Raw genomic sequence first — 20,211 nt, forward strand, 5'->3', positions numbered from 1 at the left:
ACTACGGCCGACTTCGTAGAGCTGAGCTTTGCCTCGACCGCTGTATACAAAGTGTTCCATTGAACTACGCTAATAAAACCGGGCTGCGAAATGGAATGGGAGGGGAGATTGTTGAAAGAAATCAGGTCGCGCGGATCCCGCAGACGATCTAAATTGAAATCGGAGCCGCGCGCGATCGCACGCAGGCGGATGCGAGTTTTGGATCGCACTCTTTCCGGACAACCCTCGCCCTTCTCACCCTTCCAAGACGGCGATCGTGCCAATCCGATTCCCCTCTCTCCTTCGCTCTTCCTCTTTCTAGTCGCCGACTGCTATCGTCGTCGTCGCCGCCGCCAACGTCGTCATCGTTGAGTAACCTTCTGCTCGCCATACAATCCGCCTCGCTACTTACGTTCGGTTCCGGTGAATTAAGCCGCGAGGGAAGTCAATTGGAAAAGTTTTTATTGGCTCGCGTTTAGGAATTCCACGATGCCAGCCCATATCGTTCGATTTGTAGACGGACGCGGCTATTTCTACGCGGATGAAATCGTGCGAGACAGTCAAGCTGACGCTTTCCCGAATCAGATATTCTTCGCGTTCGATTTCATCGGTTGTGCGTGAGTGTCACTCCTTCCTCTGCCTCACCCTCCTCGTGTGCTTACGATTAGCATTTCATCTGACTAAGAGAACGTAAATCTTTGCAACTTTTTACACGAATTCTCCCGTTCATTCGCTCGATTGGCTATCAATTTCGCTGTACATCAAATGTCTTCGGAGTAATATCGATTCGCAAAAACTCTTCAAAAACTATGTTAGAAGATTCTTTATAGACATAAAATTTAAGCATCCCATTTCGAGATTGGCGATATTGCTCGATCGAATGTTCCACAAATAACACTAAAAAGATACGAAAAATGTATAGTATACATCCAAAAAAGAAGGATATTTTAGATTTTTTTTTTATTATTCATACAAATTCGGTCGACATTCTGTCAACCAATTGACTATTGCAAAAGCTATTGTTTTATTCCGATAAAATCCCTTGTATGAAACATATGTCGTTTTGTATAGTTCGCACGTTAAAATTAGTATGTAACGAAACGCGCGTGCAAATAACGAACTCGTCTATATACGAAACTCGTTATCGCGCGGAAAACAAATACAGCACGGTTCGTCACGCCGTACACCTCAGAAAAATGGCCAGAAAATGGCCCGCCGTTCACACTCCGATATTTTCCCCGGGCATATAAAAATATGCGCTCGCCCCTCGCCGACTTCTCCCCCGGTTCCTGTTTATTTTAACGGTTCGCGCATTTATTTTCACCGAGCAATTTCGAATTTTAGTTTTCGCACCGACCGATTCCAGGACAAGAGTTCGCGGTGGAGTGCATTTTCGACTCTTACGAGAGAGAAAGAGAAAGAGAGAGCTCTGGAAAAGGGCGAGCGGGTCAACGCGAAGCGTCGACTATTTTTCGCATCGAGTCAACGAACGGTCCGTCGAATGTCCCGCAAAACATATGGCCGGCAAGGAAGAGTAAATCGCAGCAAAGGGACGTACAATCGGCGGCAATCGCGCGAGGATTATCCGTTTCAATTCCATTAAATGCCCGCGCGCGTTTTGTATATCGGTACAGTCAACTGTGCGAGCGAGCGCGGTTGAATTCGGAAATTATTCTGCCGTTTCGCGATTATATACGGCGTAGTTGCTGCTGCCCCGTCGGATGCGAAAAATCGATTACTCGCGGCCCGTCGCTGCCGTTCCGTTTGCGTCCAATCGCGCGCGGATCGGCCGCGAATCGTGCCTCGCGAGCGGATGCGTCGACTCCCTGTCACCGCCGCCGTCTCCGCCGCTCGATTCTCGCCAAAATAAATTTCGCAAAATGCCCGCGCGCGGCCGTTTAAACGCCCGGAATTTTGGGAATACTTTACGACCCGCGTGCGATCCGATATTTGTGAAATACGAGCGATACGAAACTCGAGTACGGCTCCGAGCGCGCTGAGGGATTTAAAAAAAATATATACGAGCAAGGATGATCGGGGTCGACTGATCTTGATGCGCCGCGACGCAGACCGAGCGGACAATAGGCCAATCGACACCTCTGAAAAAGAGCACGTGTAAGGAAGCTAAGTGGAGAATAAGCTCTCTAATAATACTGCGAAATTTTACGGCGAGAATAATCGATTACCAAAGGTAACAATCAGAGCTAATTGCGAGAGCGCGTCGCGTCCAACGCTTTTATATCAATATGCATTTATTGCGCCAACTGATTTATGCACAGCGGCAAACAGCTCGAAAAAGGACGGCGCGTACGCGTTCGTAAAATTGATCGGCGAGAAGCGTGCGCGAGAGAATCCGGCCGGGTTGATTGTAAATTGTAAGCAATTTCGTAATTGCGTGGACAAAGCAATTAAGCCATTTGACCGACCGTACACGGGGGCGGGGGAAGGGGGAGGAGGAGGAGAGGACGAGGCGCTCCGTGACAAATACATCGGCTGACGTTATAACCGCGCAAACAGAGAGCGATAATGCAATTTGGATAATACACGACGGCCGCCGCGCTGCGCCAGGTGTAACGGGATGAGCGTAAACACACGCAACAAAGTTGGATCACTTGATGAAAATCGACGGCACTGCGAAAGGCCAAATGTTATTCCACCGACGTGCACCACCCGCTTCCGCGTGCGACACCCCTCCGTCCATCCCCCGTAAAAACGTAAAACTGAAAATCCACCGCGACGTGACTGCAACATTTTCCGAAGCGCGTTCGCCTGTTTTTATTGCGACGTGAGCGCATTGTGCACGACCGATTTGCAGCGAGCGTATTTAGATGCATACATATTTTTACGTATGAATTCGTATGAATTTGGCCCCTTGTTTAGACCGAAGCAATAACGCGCCGGCCCGAGCAACGTTAACAGATTGTCCGACGATGTTATCATCAGGCAAAGGACTCCCTTCCGCTTTTAATCGCGCGAGAGACTAATTTTATTCGACATGCGCGAAATTTTGCCCCAAACCATCATCTATCTTAGGCATTCTCGTCGGTATGGAACGCGCCATTATCCTGGGACTTCGAAGCTCGTCATCCTCGTTTCTGCTAAATTCCATCGCCGAACCCGAGAAGACCCGACGAGAGAAGGAGCAGGAGAAAGAGGAAGAGAAGCGGGAGGGATAATAGCATGAGACTAGCTGTTTCTTAATTTCACCAAATGCCGCGTTCGTAAAACGAGAACGGCGATGAAACGACGTACATTGGGATTCCACGTCGACAAAATTTTTTCGTCGAGCAATCCCAACTCGGCCAACATAAAGCTCCGCGAAATGACCCATAAAATCGAACATCTCCCCGATATAAGTATGCGCATTCAGGTGCGGTTGCATTCAACCGAATGCACGCGCATTTTCCTTGTCAGGAGGGAGAGACAGGATGGATATTGGAGGAATTGAAAAGGATACACGGAAAAAGAAAGAACGCTAAGAAAAAATGCGACTGAGGGATTTTTGGCGGAGGAGACGACGCGCATCGCACGTGTGTACGACGATTCCGTGTGGAACGATTTTAACGCAAATGAGAAATGCTCTCTTTCTTCCTCCCTCGCTGTACGATAAACAATCGAGATAAAGGATTTATAGTCGCGCGGGAAACAGTTGCCATAAAAATCTCGGGTTGTTTCCAATCTGTCAACTCTCGGTGCCGTAAAGTCGAAGCGAGACAGAGGCCCCCGAGCTACCCTCGACGCTCTTTCTCCCTCCGAGCTGCCGATTCGCTATTCTCGTCCGTTGCAGATATCGACGGCGATGGAGTGTATCTCTGGGTACACGTATGTTACATTCACTCCCACTGTTCGCTAGCAATCACGGTATTGGAAGCTTCCCTCGCCGGGACACGCTGTCGTTACGTTCGCAAAAATGTTACGCCACTCGTTGCAGTCCCATTTTCAAAATTGTCAGATCTGTTCGATTTCCACGACTATGTGACATGAGAGAAATAAATACTATTTTTTTAATGTTGAAAAATTATGCGCATTATAATTATAATCATGCATGCCCTATAATTTTAATTTTAATCATCAGGAGAAAAATATTTTGTTTACTCTTCCAGCGTGCAAATATGATAGAATAATTTCAAATATCGTAAACGATCCGCCGTAAATATTAAGGATGACATTTCGCTCTCGAGAATAAGATGTCACGAAAATCATGCCCGAGTAAGATTCGGTACTCCATCGAATTCCCACGGGACGAATTAAGGCACGCGGCTCTCTCGCGCGTATTAATGGCAAAACTATAGCACGCGCGTTAATGGACGCTTAAATTATGCATTCGCGCTCTCTCGGCTCACGTCAGCCGTCTAATTAGTTATTTATACATTCCAAGCGGGCGTGAGTTAGTGTCAATGATTAAGAAGGCACCGGGTGGAAGGCGGAAGTTTCGCGCCGAGTATTTAACTTTGAGCGAGAGTGAATTGTGTCGGGGGAGCAAACGACGAGGCGGAGGGAACAAGGAAGAAATCGGGAGTACGCTAGAGCAACAAAAGAAGCAAAGTCCCGTCGCGATGTTGTACACGGGTATTCAGCGGGGGATAGTTTCCTCGCGTTTATGCGAATTTAAAGGATCCTCCCTTAAGACTGGCCTCCCGCGAGGACGGAAGTACGCAGTCTGGAAAATTCAACTCGGTCTCCTCCCCCTCTCCCCATCTCCAACGTCGACTCGAGACTTTATAATGTCGGTTTAATTGTATCTCGCTGACAGATTGTTGGATAATTAGTGTTCGTCGTTCGGCGACGGCAGACTCGTTAAAATGCGATTATCGCGCTTGCGTGACGCCGAGGAAGAGAGATTCGATCTTCGCACTACACGATGCTTCGAGGTGGCACGATGGATGCATAAAAAATCGAAAGTACATAGAGCAAGCACTCCTCGTATCAGATGAGCAGCAGCAAATGTAGAATTAAAGTTGCACGAATATCGAGCGCGTGTATGATCGCGTTACGAAAGTTCGTCAAACTAAAATTACATTTTACGACATATCGATATTGAGTTTGCTCTCGCTGTAAATGACGACATTACAAGATTGATAGAGGTAACCGCGAATAGAATGTACTGTAGCATAAGCGAAGATTGAGATTCAAAGTTCGTAATTCTACATAATGATTTCCATGGAATGAAGATAAATTGGAGATACACTGTAATATGCTTTCTGGTCTTTTATTCTCTTGATTCTGTGTATTTTCCTCTTCTCGTGGAAGATAAAAGTGAAATATATGGACAGACGTTGCTGATGTGACTTTTCAATGGAATAAGAAGTACATTTCAAGTGTGAGATAGATATCACCTGACGCTGTCAAAAACAAAAGGGTATTCTTGGAGCAACCATCTATCACAGAAAAAAATTCTAGAAGAAAAATTTACAATGTTATTTTATAATATCCAGCAAATAATATAATATGTAAGATTAAAGGCTTCATATATATACATATGTCAAATTAATATAATTAAAATATTGTTATATAGTCGTATATATAAAGCATTATTAATTTTTTGATATTTTCAAATTGCAAAATTATTATATATATAATATTTTTCTTTAATATCTTTCTTTCACAGTTTCAACAAAAATAGAAAAATACTTTAGAAAAATTCATGCTAATCAATCCTTCAATTGCTATACATAAAGTATCTCATCTATCGTCGCGATTCCATTGTGCCATCATGAAGGAAGAAAAAGCACAAGAAGGAAATAGGTGCACGCATTGTGCGTAACCGCAGTTCCGTTCGAAATCGTGGATCGCGAGCAGTGAGTCAGCATCATCATTAAAAGGCAAGGTAACCGAAGAGGGGCCGAAGAAAAATAGAGGAGCGATACACCCTTTCGAGCACCTGTTTGGCATGCCTCTCGCGCCCTCATCTACCCTACCTTATTTTTTCCTGTCCCTATTTCTCCTTCTCGTCTATTCTCGTATCCCACCGTCAGAGCTCTTTCTCGCCCCGCTTCGTTCCCCTCGCCTATCGTTCCACCTCGTTTTTCTCGTCGGATTCGCGAAGTGCGGTGTTCCGTCCTCGTAACGGTTCTTTCGCCCTTCCACATCCGGTCCGAGGGGCTGAAACCGGCGAAATTAAGAAACCGCCTCACGCAGTAGCGCCCATTACCGCGAGGTAAACATACGACTCGCGTACACGCGCGGAATATTACACAGGCGATTTAAAAAAAAAAAAAAACGGCAGTCACCGAAGGTGCCCCACGAAGGATAGGAACGGCTTTAATCTCCTGATCGGATTCCCCCGTTAATCGCGTCTTTTCCCATGTCCTTTAAGCGTCGTGTCTTGATCGAATTCTTGAACACAGTCAATAATTTTTACAGTTACCTCTTCCGGCGTGAAGAAGAAGAAGAAGAAGAAATCGGAAAGAGAAAAAAAAATTAAAGAGCAGAAAAATATTTTCCAAATTTATTGTATATTTTATAATTTTAAAATATTTTTAATTTTTCAGAAATTATCCTAGAAATATACGTGACAAACGAGTGCATGTTTAGCCTTGTATTAAAAGTAAACAATAATAAAATCTAATTTTTCTAATATTTAATAGTTGATAAAGCTATATTAATGAATGCTATTATCTGATTAGAATATTGGTAGTGTCTATTCAAATATTATTGTATACTTTGCATAAACAAGCCGAACGTTATGTATAATCTATAATCTGAAATCTGAATAATGAATATGCGTTAGTAATCTGATATTAATTAATTAATTAATTAAGAGCTTATGTATCAATAACTTAAAACGGAAGCTTTGAAATAGAAATGATATGTTTGTTTATATTGGAATATTGATAATAGTATTCTCTCAGCTAGCTTGTGTCTTATAGACTTCTTATTATATTAATAATAAATCATAAATATATCAATTAAATAACAAAGTGAGAAATGCTAATAAACGGAATTTTATATTTAATTAATTGACTATAGAAATAGTTATAATATTCTTTATTATGACATATTAATAATTTTTATAGATCAAACTTTTTCATTTCTTTACAAGAACAAGTGGAATATCGTTCTTCTAAAATGAGATTTTCGAAAAGTTGAAATTCGTAGTATATATATAAATACTTATCTAATTTCTGTGCGCGCTTCATTGCGAGCTGATCGTTAAATTCTTGTCGTAGAACTTTGTAATTACTTCGGAAAACTTTTTATCTGGATCGAGCATACTTTCCCCGAGATTCGCTGTTTTTAAAGACTCCCATTTTCAAAATCCTGGCTTCTTATGGAACTATATATACCCTCATAATATTACCTTCCTATCTTATCCCTTTTTAATCCTCTTGATAAGTGGAATATTTTTTTATGTAAAATTCATTCTTTACGCAGAATACAATTACATATACATTTTATATTTATTAAGACATCGCTAGCTTTGTATTTTACCATTGCACATCTCTTTTCACTCCCAAGTTGCTACTTAAATATTGCGCTTCCGACATTACCGTTGCCGACCGAAAATGTCATCACTCTTAACTGTCGCTCGTACCCCATGCCACTCATCTCGTCTTTCCTCTCTCCCTCTTTCTCTCTTTCCTCTTCTCTTTTCTCTTCTCTGTTCCTCTCGCTCTTTATGTCATCAAATCTCAGAACGGTTGCATTAGTTTCACAAACATTTGCCGGCTGTGCCTCCCCCAAGAGGGTAGAAGAACAGAGCTCCGGACGACGTGGTAAAGAAAAGGGAGGGGACAGAGACACGGGAAAGTGCAATATTGAATTCCCGCAAGGCCCGCGGGGTCACCGTTCTCCCTCCTGACAAATCTACGTCGCCAGGATCAGAGAGGTCCGTGCCGTCTATATAAATTTAATAACACGAAATGACGTGACCTCCGAGAGACCTCGACCCCTTCTTCGGCGCGCACCAAGAACGCATCAATACTGCAAAGCGCTTGCATCCGCACCCTCGTCCGCGTGTCATTCGTGTCGCTCCCGCGCCCTCCGAGATGCCGTAAGCTCGTAAGCTCGTAAAGCTGGTTTTAAGATTTCACGACCGCGTCGGAAGAGACGAGAAAAAAATGGACTATCCTCGTGTTTAATGGAAATGAAGTGTACTTTAAAAAGATATTCGAACCCGTCCGACATGTGGGATGCTGCGAATCATTATGGTGGGGAAACGTTAATAAATGTTGCACGCTCTGTCGGCCTTTCCGCTAAAACGGCGCACGCAAATGCTACGCGTCTAAAAGGCGTGTCTCTCTTTCTCTCTCTCTCTTTTTCTCGATGGTGTCCACGTGCGATGGCTAAAATCTGCCGCGTGATATCATTTCGCGCGCTCCGCGCCTCGCCGATTGCCGGCTTTTAGCGTGACGGTTACGTATTTTTTTGTTAAAAGCTCGCACGCGCACATATATACAAAATCCGGCGCTTTCGAAAATGGCACTTTTCAACACGCGGTACTTCGCAACACTGCGTGTCGCGCGTTAAAGCTTCTCAGGCTAACAAAATGACGGTACTTTGTTCTCTTCCCCTCTTGCTCTTTCTCTCTCTCTTTCCTTTTAATAATTGGAAGAGTTATCGGTCGATTTCGCAGTGACAATAGCGCGCAAAATAAAAAGCCGGCTCTGATTTCTTACCACCTGAATTCCGTGCGCGTTCCTTCGTTTGAGAAATCGATTTCCTATAATAAATACCTCTATTCGACCGGCGCCCCCGGCTGAGTACTCGAGATCGTCCACAGCACGGTGTAATTTCTTATTGGAGTCCGGTCGCTATGGATTATTTTATGCAAATGCGGGATTGAAAGTGGTGTTCTCGTGGCCCTCCCCGTCCCTTCATACCTTTCCGCCGAGTCCGGCCTTTATTAAATCTTCAGATAACGCGATCAAGCAGAAGAGAAGAGAATTGATGAGTAAGTAGTAATCTAATTTATCACGGTGGAATGTCCCGCGACGCGATTGTGTGCCAGCGTTGACGTCTTTTTAATAAATTTACATATAAACAGCCACATTGTAAAACAAATCCGTAAAGATTTTAATCACGATAATTGCGGTAACGCAAGGTACGCGCCACATGTTGCTTCAAAATCACCTGTCGGTCGAGCCAATGATCGATTTGAAATAAATTTCATTCAGAAAGTTTGCGGAATATTTTTAATTTTATATACGGTACGCATCATACACATATATATCTCTACATCGCGCGCGTCCCTTTAGCCCATTATATTTATGATCCCGGAGATACACACTGCCATATGCGCATCGCAGCACCATATTGAATTTGAGAGTGCGCGCCGTCGGATTGGATTCCAAACTTCTAAAAGAGCGGCGCAGAAAAAGGGCGCGATGCAAATTTTATTTTCCTTCGCGATTTGCATACGCGCGAGCGACGATAAAATTTCATCCGTTTACATAATAGCGTGTCGTGCGGTCGCATAAATATTGAAGCGACTCATTCCGTGACTTATTCTCGAAACCGTTATTTCGTTGATCTCTTTCCTTTACGGTTAATTACGTGTTAATTGAAGTCGAGAGTAGTGACAAAGATATAATTCCGACTAATCTCAAAATTCTATAATTCAAGACTAATTTGATATCAGCTCATTCATTACAATGTTAACATTTAACATCGGCTCATTTTGTCCTTTTTTTTATAGTTTACAAAAGTAAGTATAAACTACTCTTTATAGTCAGACACTGTTATATCACATATTTAGTTTCTGTCCGCGATTCCTCAGGAGTATTCCCTCGTGAACGAATTTCGCCGTTAAGATTTCTTGCACTCGCTCTCTGTGACAGAGACATTGTCGTCTGCAGGAACAACAGGCGCGCGGTGACTTTACGCACGTGCGACAGTGTCCCCGGACAGGTCCCCTTCCGGTGCGCTGCGAGCAACGTCTCGGCTGCCGTAGAACGGGAAAGGAAGCAAAATAAGAAGAGCTAACGGAGTAGCACGTTGCGTTCTTTTTCGAAACACGAGAACAAGCGGATGTAACATCGCGATAACATCGCACGTACACGACATGCCGAGCGACATCACGCAGACGCGGCGTCTAGGGAGATTGCTGGGCCAATAATGCATTTCTCGCCCGGAAAAATTCAGCAAAGAGTACGTACGGCCCAGAGATTTAGTCATTTAAAATGCATAGAGTTCATAACTTATTCCCGGCCGACTCTCTGCCGCGCCGACTCTCTCCCCATCCCTCCCTGCCTCCTCTCATCGACGTGTTTACACGTGCTCGTGATTTTTCGCGTTTTCTTCGTCATCGCGAGTTATACGTCGATCCAGCATCAAGCGTGGCGAAAAAAATAAAATCGCCATGGAAAAATTCTGAAACGTTTTTAATCCTGTGACGTGTTTATACTAAATCTCGTCAACGATACGTCGCTCTCGCCTACAAATTTTGAAAATAACCGCGATTAATCGTTTTCGTTCCCCCGAATCGATCCGAAATTTCACGTGGAGGTGGAGATGCCCTCGAATCGCGCAGTTGGGTGTACGGTATATTTCTTTTGTCCCGCTCTTTTTCCGCGTTCCCTTCTCGCGAATCCCAGAATCACGTTGGTGGGTGTTTAACGACCGTGTTACAGCCAGTAAGGCAGTCGCGACGAATGCAAAATCCTGGGTTGTAACGAGAAGCACGAGAGACGCGAGAAACTATAAAAACCAGTTAAAACGCCGAGGTGAGCGAAACTCGACGCGAAAACGCCAGTGAATTATTGCACTCCGCCGAGATTTTATATTTCTGTTACTCTCCCGCTTCACGTCGCTCGCACATAATGGTTTAATTGGACCTGCGCGCACACGCCTAACAATTAACCACGTACTTGGGACGGGACGGAAGCTGCACGTTGTACGCTTACACTCTCTCGAGGCCGCTGCCGCGCGGTTAAATGTCACCATAAAGTCGAATTATATTCAGATTAAGCCGTTGGAAAAAAATATATTTTTCCCGCGAATAGTCTGTGCCTTTGGAACACTTTCGTTCCATTGCTCGAGGCTCGCTTTCGAGTACATCCTCGCGATCGAAACGGCGAAAGAATCGATTTTGAATATCCGCGATATCGCGTGTATGAGTGTGATATCGCTCGTTCAAAATTTGTACATCGTGCCGCTGCGTTTCCGAAAACCTGCTGAAAAATACCGTGCAAAATGTTTACATACATCGTGCGAATGTACCTGCATCCACGACGCAGCTACAGTCGGGTAATTCGATAAGTTGAGCTTGTCGTAACCCATATTTGCTCGCGTATTGCAATCACAGCGATCTAACGTTGATCGGATTGATCTTACTGATCGACATTTAATTTTTCATCAATTTTTAATTGCATGATTCATTCTTCCATTCAACAGCTTCGTAGAATAATTTTATATTAGTCGAAAAAGTTGTTAACTTTTAATAGCATTTTGCAGCAACCACTTTGCTTAGAACCTTTCAAGCGAGCTATGTACAGAAAAAAAGCTTTCCCAAATACAATGTTGAATTTAAATTTTTTTATATGTATACATATATATATAATTATGATATTTTAAAATTCTCAGCGATATTGTTCGCGTTTATTCAACACTAACTTTTTTCATTTTAACATCAATCTATTTTTTTTTAACATTCTATTTTTTTAACATCAATCTATTTTACTCATAATTATTTCATTACAACGTTTACTAAATATTTTTGTTTAATAATAATTAATAATTTTTAATGCAAATATACACAAGTAATGTTCACTATTCTTGAGAAATTATCTTTGCTCTAACAAGAGCAACATTGAATTTATTATCAAAAGACTAATTTCCGGAAATGTTTATTCGTGTTCCATTTTCCGAAAATGTTCCATCACGCAGAAGCCACGAAATTTTCATCAAGACGAAGTCCGTGATTACGACGCGAATCATTCCTCGGAGTCTCAATCCGCAACAATCCTCGGGAGACTGTTACCACGTTATTCCGTTCTGCTTCCGCTCGGGATCGTTCCTATCCTTGTTCTTCAATCCGACAATCAAAGCCTTCACTTCTCGCGAATTTTCGCGCATTATGCAATAGAATGCACAAAGAGAAAGAGAGATAGAGAAAGAGAGAGAGGGTACAGACAGAATAACCGACTGCTAGAATCGTGTCACACTTCCCTGGTAAAACCCGAAGCAAATGTGGACACGATGGCTGCACTCATAAACTAGAGGGGTGTAAAGGGATCGTATAATGCTGCGAACAGGTGCACCTGCCAACCGAGCTGCTACAGACGCATCCGAACGGCAAATGAACGACCTTACCTGAGGAACAACGACTTCGTTGTTCGCTTCATCTTTACGCGGACAGTTCTGGGAGGATTTCAGTGTCCATAACTTTAAATGGAAAGCTATTCGACCGACGCTCGTCTGAGAAAGAAAGTGGAAGAAAACAAGGGGAACGAAGTGGAAAAAAGAAGGGAAAAAAGACGAAGAAGGCAAGACGAGGAAAGAAAGTATGGCAGCTGCGCTACTGAACGCTACACGCTTCAAACTGAGTTTCTTCGGCGCGTCGCGGCGATGCAGTTGGTAGCGTTCGGATCCGTTCGGATTAAGGAACTTTCAGTATGGTAAGCAGTCGTGTAACCTCAGCGATGCTCGTGTGAATTATGGTAGATTTGCGTAATCGCGAGTTCTTCGGTCCCATTTGGCGAAGAAAGTTTATTGTTCATTCAGAGAATGTACCGCTAAAGTGGAAACTTTTGCAGTTACTTTCAAGTTTGACTTTATCTTTCGCGAAGTATTTATCTACCAAAGACTTGTTTATGATACAATTTATCGAAAGACTTGTTTATGATACAATTTATCGAAACTTAACTAGCATCCTGTATAGAAAAATAGAAATCTTTAATCTTCTTTTTCTTTCGCGCAAAAACAGGCAATAATATTTTTTAATGAAAAGAAACTGATTTAAATAAGCCATGCTGCCTAATTCAACTCTTTCTACTGAAAAGTTTCGCCAAATATCCGTTGACGATAAATATTGAGAAAACTTTATAGAACACGTCGACACTTGTGACGAAACTCCCATACATCCTTTGACAAAGACAACTTCTTTGAACTTGGAGTCAAATACCAGGGGAGATACGGTGCGGCAGCGGCAGGATAGGAATTTTGTTCAAGGGTCCTCTAAGAGGTGACTTCGTGTTTTCGCGGTGGTTACTCTCCAAGTAACGCCAACGGGGATATCCAGTAACGGGGCGAGAACAGGACTCATGTCTTACAGCATCCGGCAGCGGCCTGTGTTTCACGGCAGTTCCAGGAATGATTTAATAATACGCGGGGCATTAGCCCGGCCTGAGTAACGTAAGCACGGATAATCCTTTTAACCAGTTGTCTAGCAACCCCTTTAACCCCGGAACCCGGGCGACAACTAATTCCGTCAGATATTGCGGGGTGGCAGCTTACTCCGGTACCGGAGAACCTCTCTGCGCTGAACATCCCCGTATATGTACAAATCGCGTGAGTACGCGTACAACAAACACGAAGCGACAGTTCTCTATCTCTCTCTTTTTCTCCTCGGAAGGGGGGCGGTTTATTGCAAGATTTTCGAGTTTATTGCAGGGGGTAAGAGGACAACACGAGAGTAGGTAATTTCAGACTCTTTTGCTTTTTCGGGGGCGATGGAGAGTCGTCCCGTCGACCTCTTAACGGTAATTGGCCCATTTCTAACGAGCCTCTCGAGGACCGGCAGCGTGACATTGATTTAAATAATCCATAGGGTCGAACGGGAACGCCTTAATTAGCTGGGCTCGTTCGGTATGGCCGCGTACCCGCTGTCGTAATCCGGAAATACGGCGTAGGGGAGACGGAAGTTTGTAAGCCCGAGATGAAACAAATTGCATTAATGCTTACTGTTCGAAGTAACGCATTGTATTCGGGTTTTGGTCGTTTAATTTATAGTCTTTATTCAAAATACTATTAAAAATAAAACATGTATCTGAGTTGAATTAGGCGAATCAAACATCAATTGCTCTCAATTTTAATATAATTTGCTAAACTTGCAGTTATATCACGAACAGATGCAATGAGTGGTATTCACGTTGATATTCACGAGTGATATTCGCGTTATAAACAATCATCTTTAGCGTAAATAGTCGATTTTAAGCCGCGCCAGAATGGTCGGAATCCGCTTAACAAACTTATCTACCATACTGCGTCGCTCGGAAATATTTAACTACAGTTCCAATAATTTCGCGACGAGTTCAAAAACTTCTAACTGCTTCGCGTCCAATGCGGATTCGCGCGAGTCTGACGAGACTACTGATGTATAATTGAATAAGCATCGAAAAGAGATGATATTTTAGTGCTGATTATCAAGGGTATATATAACACTATTTTAAATGCTTAAATTGTAATCATTTGCTAGAAGTTTAATTTACGAAAAATTCTGCATTTTTAGTAATTTTTGGAAGAGTCATCAGTTATTTCGTTTAAAGGAAAATAATTTACGAATTTTATTATAATCGTTTTCAAAGAATTATCGTATTAAAATTCACGTTAGAAATTATATGCAATCATAATGATTTCGAAAAGATTAAAATCAATTATTTTATCGCAATCTATGCCAACAAGATCAACGTACCTCTCGCGTTCCGATGTCACATGATGGCACGATGGCGATGACACGCGCATCTCAACGAAACACCGAAAGAACCGAAAATGTGCTGAATCGTCGAAGGCATCCTCTTTCGTCCCGCGAATGTCGTTCGCTGTTCCATAAACCCCCGAAGCGGGTTACGTAGCTCGGTGGAAAGTAATTTCCTTGCCGATCGTAGAAGTTTCTCTCTCGCGAGGAAAAGTCACCAGTGAGGTATTTCTTCCTCCATCAAAGTCGCGATCATCGATGTCGCTCGAAAGGAAGTTACGATTACTGATATCGTGTCTTGAATGACTATTCCAGGCACGCGCAAGTTCTGCAAAAGAGATAATAATATCTTAAATAATCTTCACAAAACTGCGATGCTGGATGACGCACGTATACATGCGCCTATATTTACGCATCGTATTCTATTGAATATGGAATCGTATCAATCTCTGTTTTAGATGCGCTATTTTTCAAAATATTTATCTTCAAGAGAATAACTGCTCAATTTATCATATTCTATCGTATATCTCTATCGATAAAATATTGAACGATAATAAAATCATATTCGCAAATTCGTATCGAGTGACGTGTGAGTAACATACGCGATGCGACGAATCGGAAAAGTACTGCGATGCGGTGTTACTTTGTGAAATTTATGAAAACCGAAGTATAACATTTTTATATTAAGGTTCGTCTCGGTTTATGGGCTCGTAAACTCGGCGTACATCGTGCCGGGTGCATTATAATACCAGTGCGCACTTCGCTTCTCGTCTGACATTGTGCTGTCTTAAGTAACAACTGAAAATGCGCAGCTAACATTGTCCTAAGGATGATCGAGAATACCATCTTTTCAAAATTCTAAAAATCTGAGATCTAAAAACAGAAAGCAATAGAGAGAGAGAAAAAAGCCAATACGTGAATAATTGAAAGGACGGATAAAAAATGGAAAAAAACAAGTCTCTGCGATATATCTCATAATATAATAAGTAGCATTGATACTTAAAAATTTAATGCTCGGTGCAACGTGATTTAATATTTCAGTATTGATGAATCTCTCGTAATCTCATAGAGAATCTCTCGTCGATTATGTACGTATTAATAACTGAAAAGTGCCAATGGGATCCTCATCGGAACCTACTTGTTTCCGTCGATTACAATATTCGACGATGATTTAAAGAAGAATTCGCTCTCGCTTCGACGATTACGAGCAAACCTCGTTCATCGTCGATACCAAGAAAGTTTACAAACGTAAACGTAATCCAGCGCGATCGACCCGGAAGTCAATAAATATTTATGAAGGCAAATATTTATTCATAAGATTAAACGAAATCCAATAATAGAGGCTTTTCGATTCGCCCCCATTACAATCACTATAATCTTTGTCGTTGTACTCTTATTGCGTGCTTATTGCTTTACGATACAACCACTTTCTCGCGTTCTAAACTGCGTGATAAGCAATTTCCGATCGAAGTCGTAGGTCAAACTCCCCGCTTGCATTTGCATCGAGTCATTCGTCACGTCTTTTTTCAGATCAGCGCTCCATCACACTCGTCTCAAGTGAAAAGGGGTTATTCTACTTCGATATATATTCTAAAGTGTAATACATAAAAAATGTCAAGAATGAAGAAAATATGTGACTTTATAATTATTTAAACGACGAAATTTAAATCAAACCGCTCTTGAAAGTTAATACCATGAATTTTGTAAATGTGCAGTAATTTTTTAATAAATCGCAGAGACATCTGTGCTATCTTTTGCCGACACATTCTGTTTAAATATCTTAATTTATTATTAGATTTCCTTAGAAGAATAAGCCAATCTTAATTAATTTTAATTATAAATAAATTTTGTTTTTTAATCGCTTTTTGTGCTAATACATTTTCGGATTATCATTTATAAATATATCGATAAGAAGAAATAAGTGCTGAATCTCCATTTTCTACTTAAAAATCAGAAGATTTATATATAAGATAATAATTATATATCCAATAAAAATGGCTATCATCGATTGTGCGACCTCAGAGAGTGTTTAAGATAAAATAATTAAATTTTAGCTCAATTTGTGCAAGAACATCGCTTCTATGTCGGGAAAATGCGAATTGGAACGTTCACCGAATATCTAAACCACATCTCTCGTAACATATTAAAATCATACATTAATATCATTACGAATTAATATGATTCTATGTTTGATATTGCGCACCAGTTCTAGAGATTCTACAGTGCGCATTCTTGTTCGATTATTAAATTATCGATATATTATTGGTTTATACATATATACATGTGCATATAAATACGAGGAAGCGTTCTAATTTGAAATATAAATTTAGGACTTCAAAATAAGTAAGACTAAAGATAAAGGTTCTATTAAGAGCACACTTATTCCATTATCAAATTATCGTTATATACGTACATATATACATATGATATTGTAATGTGTTAAATATCAATGGAAATTATTGTGGGAAAATAACGATACGAATTTATTATTTATATTTCGTTGCAAATTTATTATTTGTTTAAATAAGTAATAATATATTTTAAATTTGTAAAACTCTCGAAGCAAAAGAGAAAGTCTTGTATTATTAAATACAAGTTAGATTCTTTTTCGAATTCTTATGGGATATTCTTGGAAACTGAACTGCTGACAATATCTGGAAGAACTCTGTCCTACATAGTAAATGACGTCTCGGCGACGATTTTGATTCTATTTTAATTGTGCTTCTAATTGGACTTCTAATGGTATTGATTATCGATGATGTAATTTGATTGGCGCGGTTTTATATCGTTCAAATACATCTACATATTTATTGAAAGTCGTCTGAGATAAACTCGAGGCGAAATAAACATAACATCGCCAAATATATCAATCATATGTGCAAACAATAGTTTCCTATAATTTCCTATAATATTTTGACAAATTAATCTTATCGGAATATTTTATTCTCTTACGATTGCATGCTCTTTCTCTTTTGTAAATATTTCGCTGACAGGATATACAGCAGCATTACAGATTTTTTTATTCTTGCAAAGATCGATCGATATTTGAAAGTCAAAAACTCAAGCAGTAATAAAATTGTGCGGAAAAGCGGAAACGGAATATGATGATATGACCATATGACATATCGCGTATGCGTAACGACGGTGTAATAAAAACGAGGATTTCAATATCCTACCGCAGATATTTTTCGTTAGTTGGAAAAATTCGGACGAGGCGGTGGATCGCGGACAAGCTCCATTAAATGACAATCTTCCGAGCGTTTTAACGTATTACGGAATATAAAGGGATAACTGGTTCTTAATCTTCTTTTTTAATCTTTCACTCAGGAGATGCTGACCCACTTAACCCGAATAGCCTTATGAATCACTGGTGGATTACAGTTTTTTTTTTTTGCGAAAATCTGTAATAAACGCTTTTCAAACCATTGGCGAGGTATTTTAACTAAAAGAGATAAAACGGACGACGAATCTTCTATCAAGATCAGGAGGTTTCTGGACATTACGGAATAATAACTAAAAATCCTCCTGTTCTCCATAATTTATTATTAAATGATTCTCCTTCAACGTCTTCTCCGATATTACTAAGAAGATAATCCTTTGTTACGAGACAGTTTAGATGCTGTTAAACATGAGCGACGACTAGATAAATTCGAATTCTCCGATTGCGAGGCGATATGAGATAGTCTCGTGACCACGATACCGTGAAGAGCAGGTTTCGCTCGTGGCATAGCAGAATTTGAGGTAATCGGTTCTCACTCAGCTACGCAATACCCTACAGCCACATGGTCGAGTGCAGGGCGTTATTACCTCGGTGTCCTGACACCGCGTATCTATAGGCGATGCACTTAACGTTAACAGTGGACCAAGTAATGGCTCGGCAATGCATCGATAAAGGGGGAAGGAGGAGGGGGAGGCTAGTAAAGGTCTCTCTCACCTCTCCTACGTCGTCCGTCATTCCCAACAAAGCGTCCCGGACGTCGTTGATTGGAATCAATCGCTAGCAGGAACGACCCGCGAGAGTGGCTACGGTCGAAATATCGAGCCGTCACACTTTTACGACGTAGAGCCTGCTGTCGTTCGTTTCGTAGACAACACGGATCGCGGTCCAGGATCTCTATCGCTCGTATGGAAAATGAGATTTCCCTAAAGCACCCTTGCGGTCGCGTCTGTCGACGGGAGCTTTGAATTTCTGTCAATGACTTTTTTCCCCCAAAGATTCTATATTTTTTGTATTCCAATTTCGCGTCGTTTCATCCCTTTTCATACGAGTGACACATTTGATACAACCGAATTTCCATACCTCTGTAGATTATTTTCTATACGCACGTATGTATGTGTGTATATGTGTGAAGTACAGGAAGAGATGCGGCACAAGTAGTTATTAGCTCTTGTTGCACTTGTAGCATTGTGTGACACCAGTGTGTGACAGTAAAATAATAGCGGCGAAAAAGGATAAAAAAATGGGATACAGAAACCCCGCTAACGAATTGTACTATTATCAATTGTATGCAATTTCTGTTGCATATAATTTTAATATACACTCTTAATTTGTTTCATACACACTTTGAAATTTGCATTGCGACCAGTTACACTCGATAAACAAATATTTTGGAAATATTTTTCAAGACAAAGATTGTAAACTTCAGTTAATTAACGCTAAAAAGCTTTTTATATATTTGGGTAGAATCACGACGGAATAAGAACGAATCATCTCATGTATCTCCAAGAGTTGTTTTGAGAAAAGAGGAAGATGGGGAACTGGAATATGCGTTTAATAAACGTACAATGGCCTTCGGTAGCAGCGAGGCATAGTATTCGGGCGCGCAAATTTGGGCGTTAGAGTGCGCGTCTCTTATACGACGGCGTGAAATTTCACGAGATTAAAAATTCAGAAATATACCTACTCGCGAGATATACGAGCGAAGGGCGAAGACTCTTTTCCTTCCCCGTTATGTGGCGAGCGCAGCCGCCCCGCGATTTTTCTCCGTCTCCGGATTAACAATTACGCCTCACGCGAATTACAGTATATATGGTCGCGAGAGAGAAAGGGAGAAAAGAGCATATCCTTCCATAGAGGGAAATTAAGGGGGAGGCCAAAGGTCGTATCGGGGTGGACAGGAGTGTAATGAGGATTTACGAGCACGATTTCACGCGCGTTTTGTCGTGTTATAAACAAATCTGCTGGCGCAGTGAATTATATGAAACGGACGTATCCCTGGTGAATTTCAACTTTTAAGTAACGTTCATAGGAGAATCGGTAGCATTTTCGCGATACGTTTGTCATTCAACAAAAAATTACTAATCTCTAGCACGATAATAATAAATCTTTGTATAACTTATCGATATGTAATAAAATACAAAACCGTATTTTATTAAATATAAATACAACATTGTAATGACATTGAGCTTTATATGAATGGTGCTTTATGTTCGGTGGGCGTATTATGAAAGTGAAAAATATTTGCCACGTTAGACACGTCCTAACGAATAACAACTCCGGATCTACCTACGACATTATATATCTCAGATCCCCTCGCAAAATTCGCATACCCTATGCATTAGCGGACCCGCTGTACTGTGATGGTCGACGCAATTAAACAAAAGCTTCGTTCTCACAGAGAAAACTCGACGGCGCGATACCGAAATGACTGTATCTA

General features: G+C 41.4%; 1 protein-coding gene across 4 annotated transcripts in view; it reads right to left on the reverse strand.

The window, feature by feature from the left end:
- LOC145969711 (uncharacterized) overlaps nucleotides 1-20,211 on the reverse strand; it is a 66,189-nt gene that overhangs the window by 19,038 nt on the left and 26,940 nt on the right. For all 4 annotated transcript variants that reach the window (XM_083095911.1, XM_083095910.1, XM_083095912.1 and 1 more), the window contains one exon: nucleotides 14,552-14,882. In XM_083095911.1, the coding sequence (XP_082952037.1) occupies nucleotides 14,552-14,601 (50 nt within the window). In that variant the 5' untranslated portion in view covers nucleotides 14,602-14,882. The remainder of the gene's footprint in view (nucleotides 1-14,551; nucleotides 14,883-20,211) is intronic.

Source organism: Camponotus vicinus, unplaced genomic scaffold (assembly GCF_025532165.1).
Source record: "Camponotus vicinus isolate PSW18456_S1 unplaced genomic scaffold, iyCamVici1.0 SCAF_4, whole genome shotgun sequence".
Lineage (NCBI taxonomy): Eukaryota > Metazoa > Arthropoda > Insecta > Hymenoptera > Formicidae > Camponotus > Camponotus vicinus.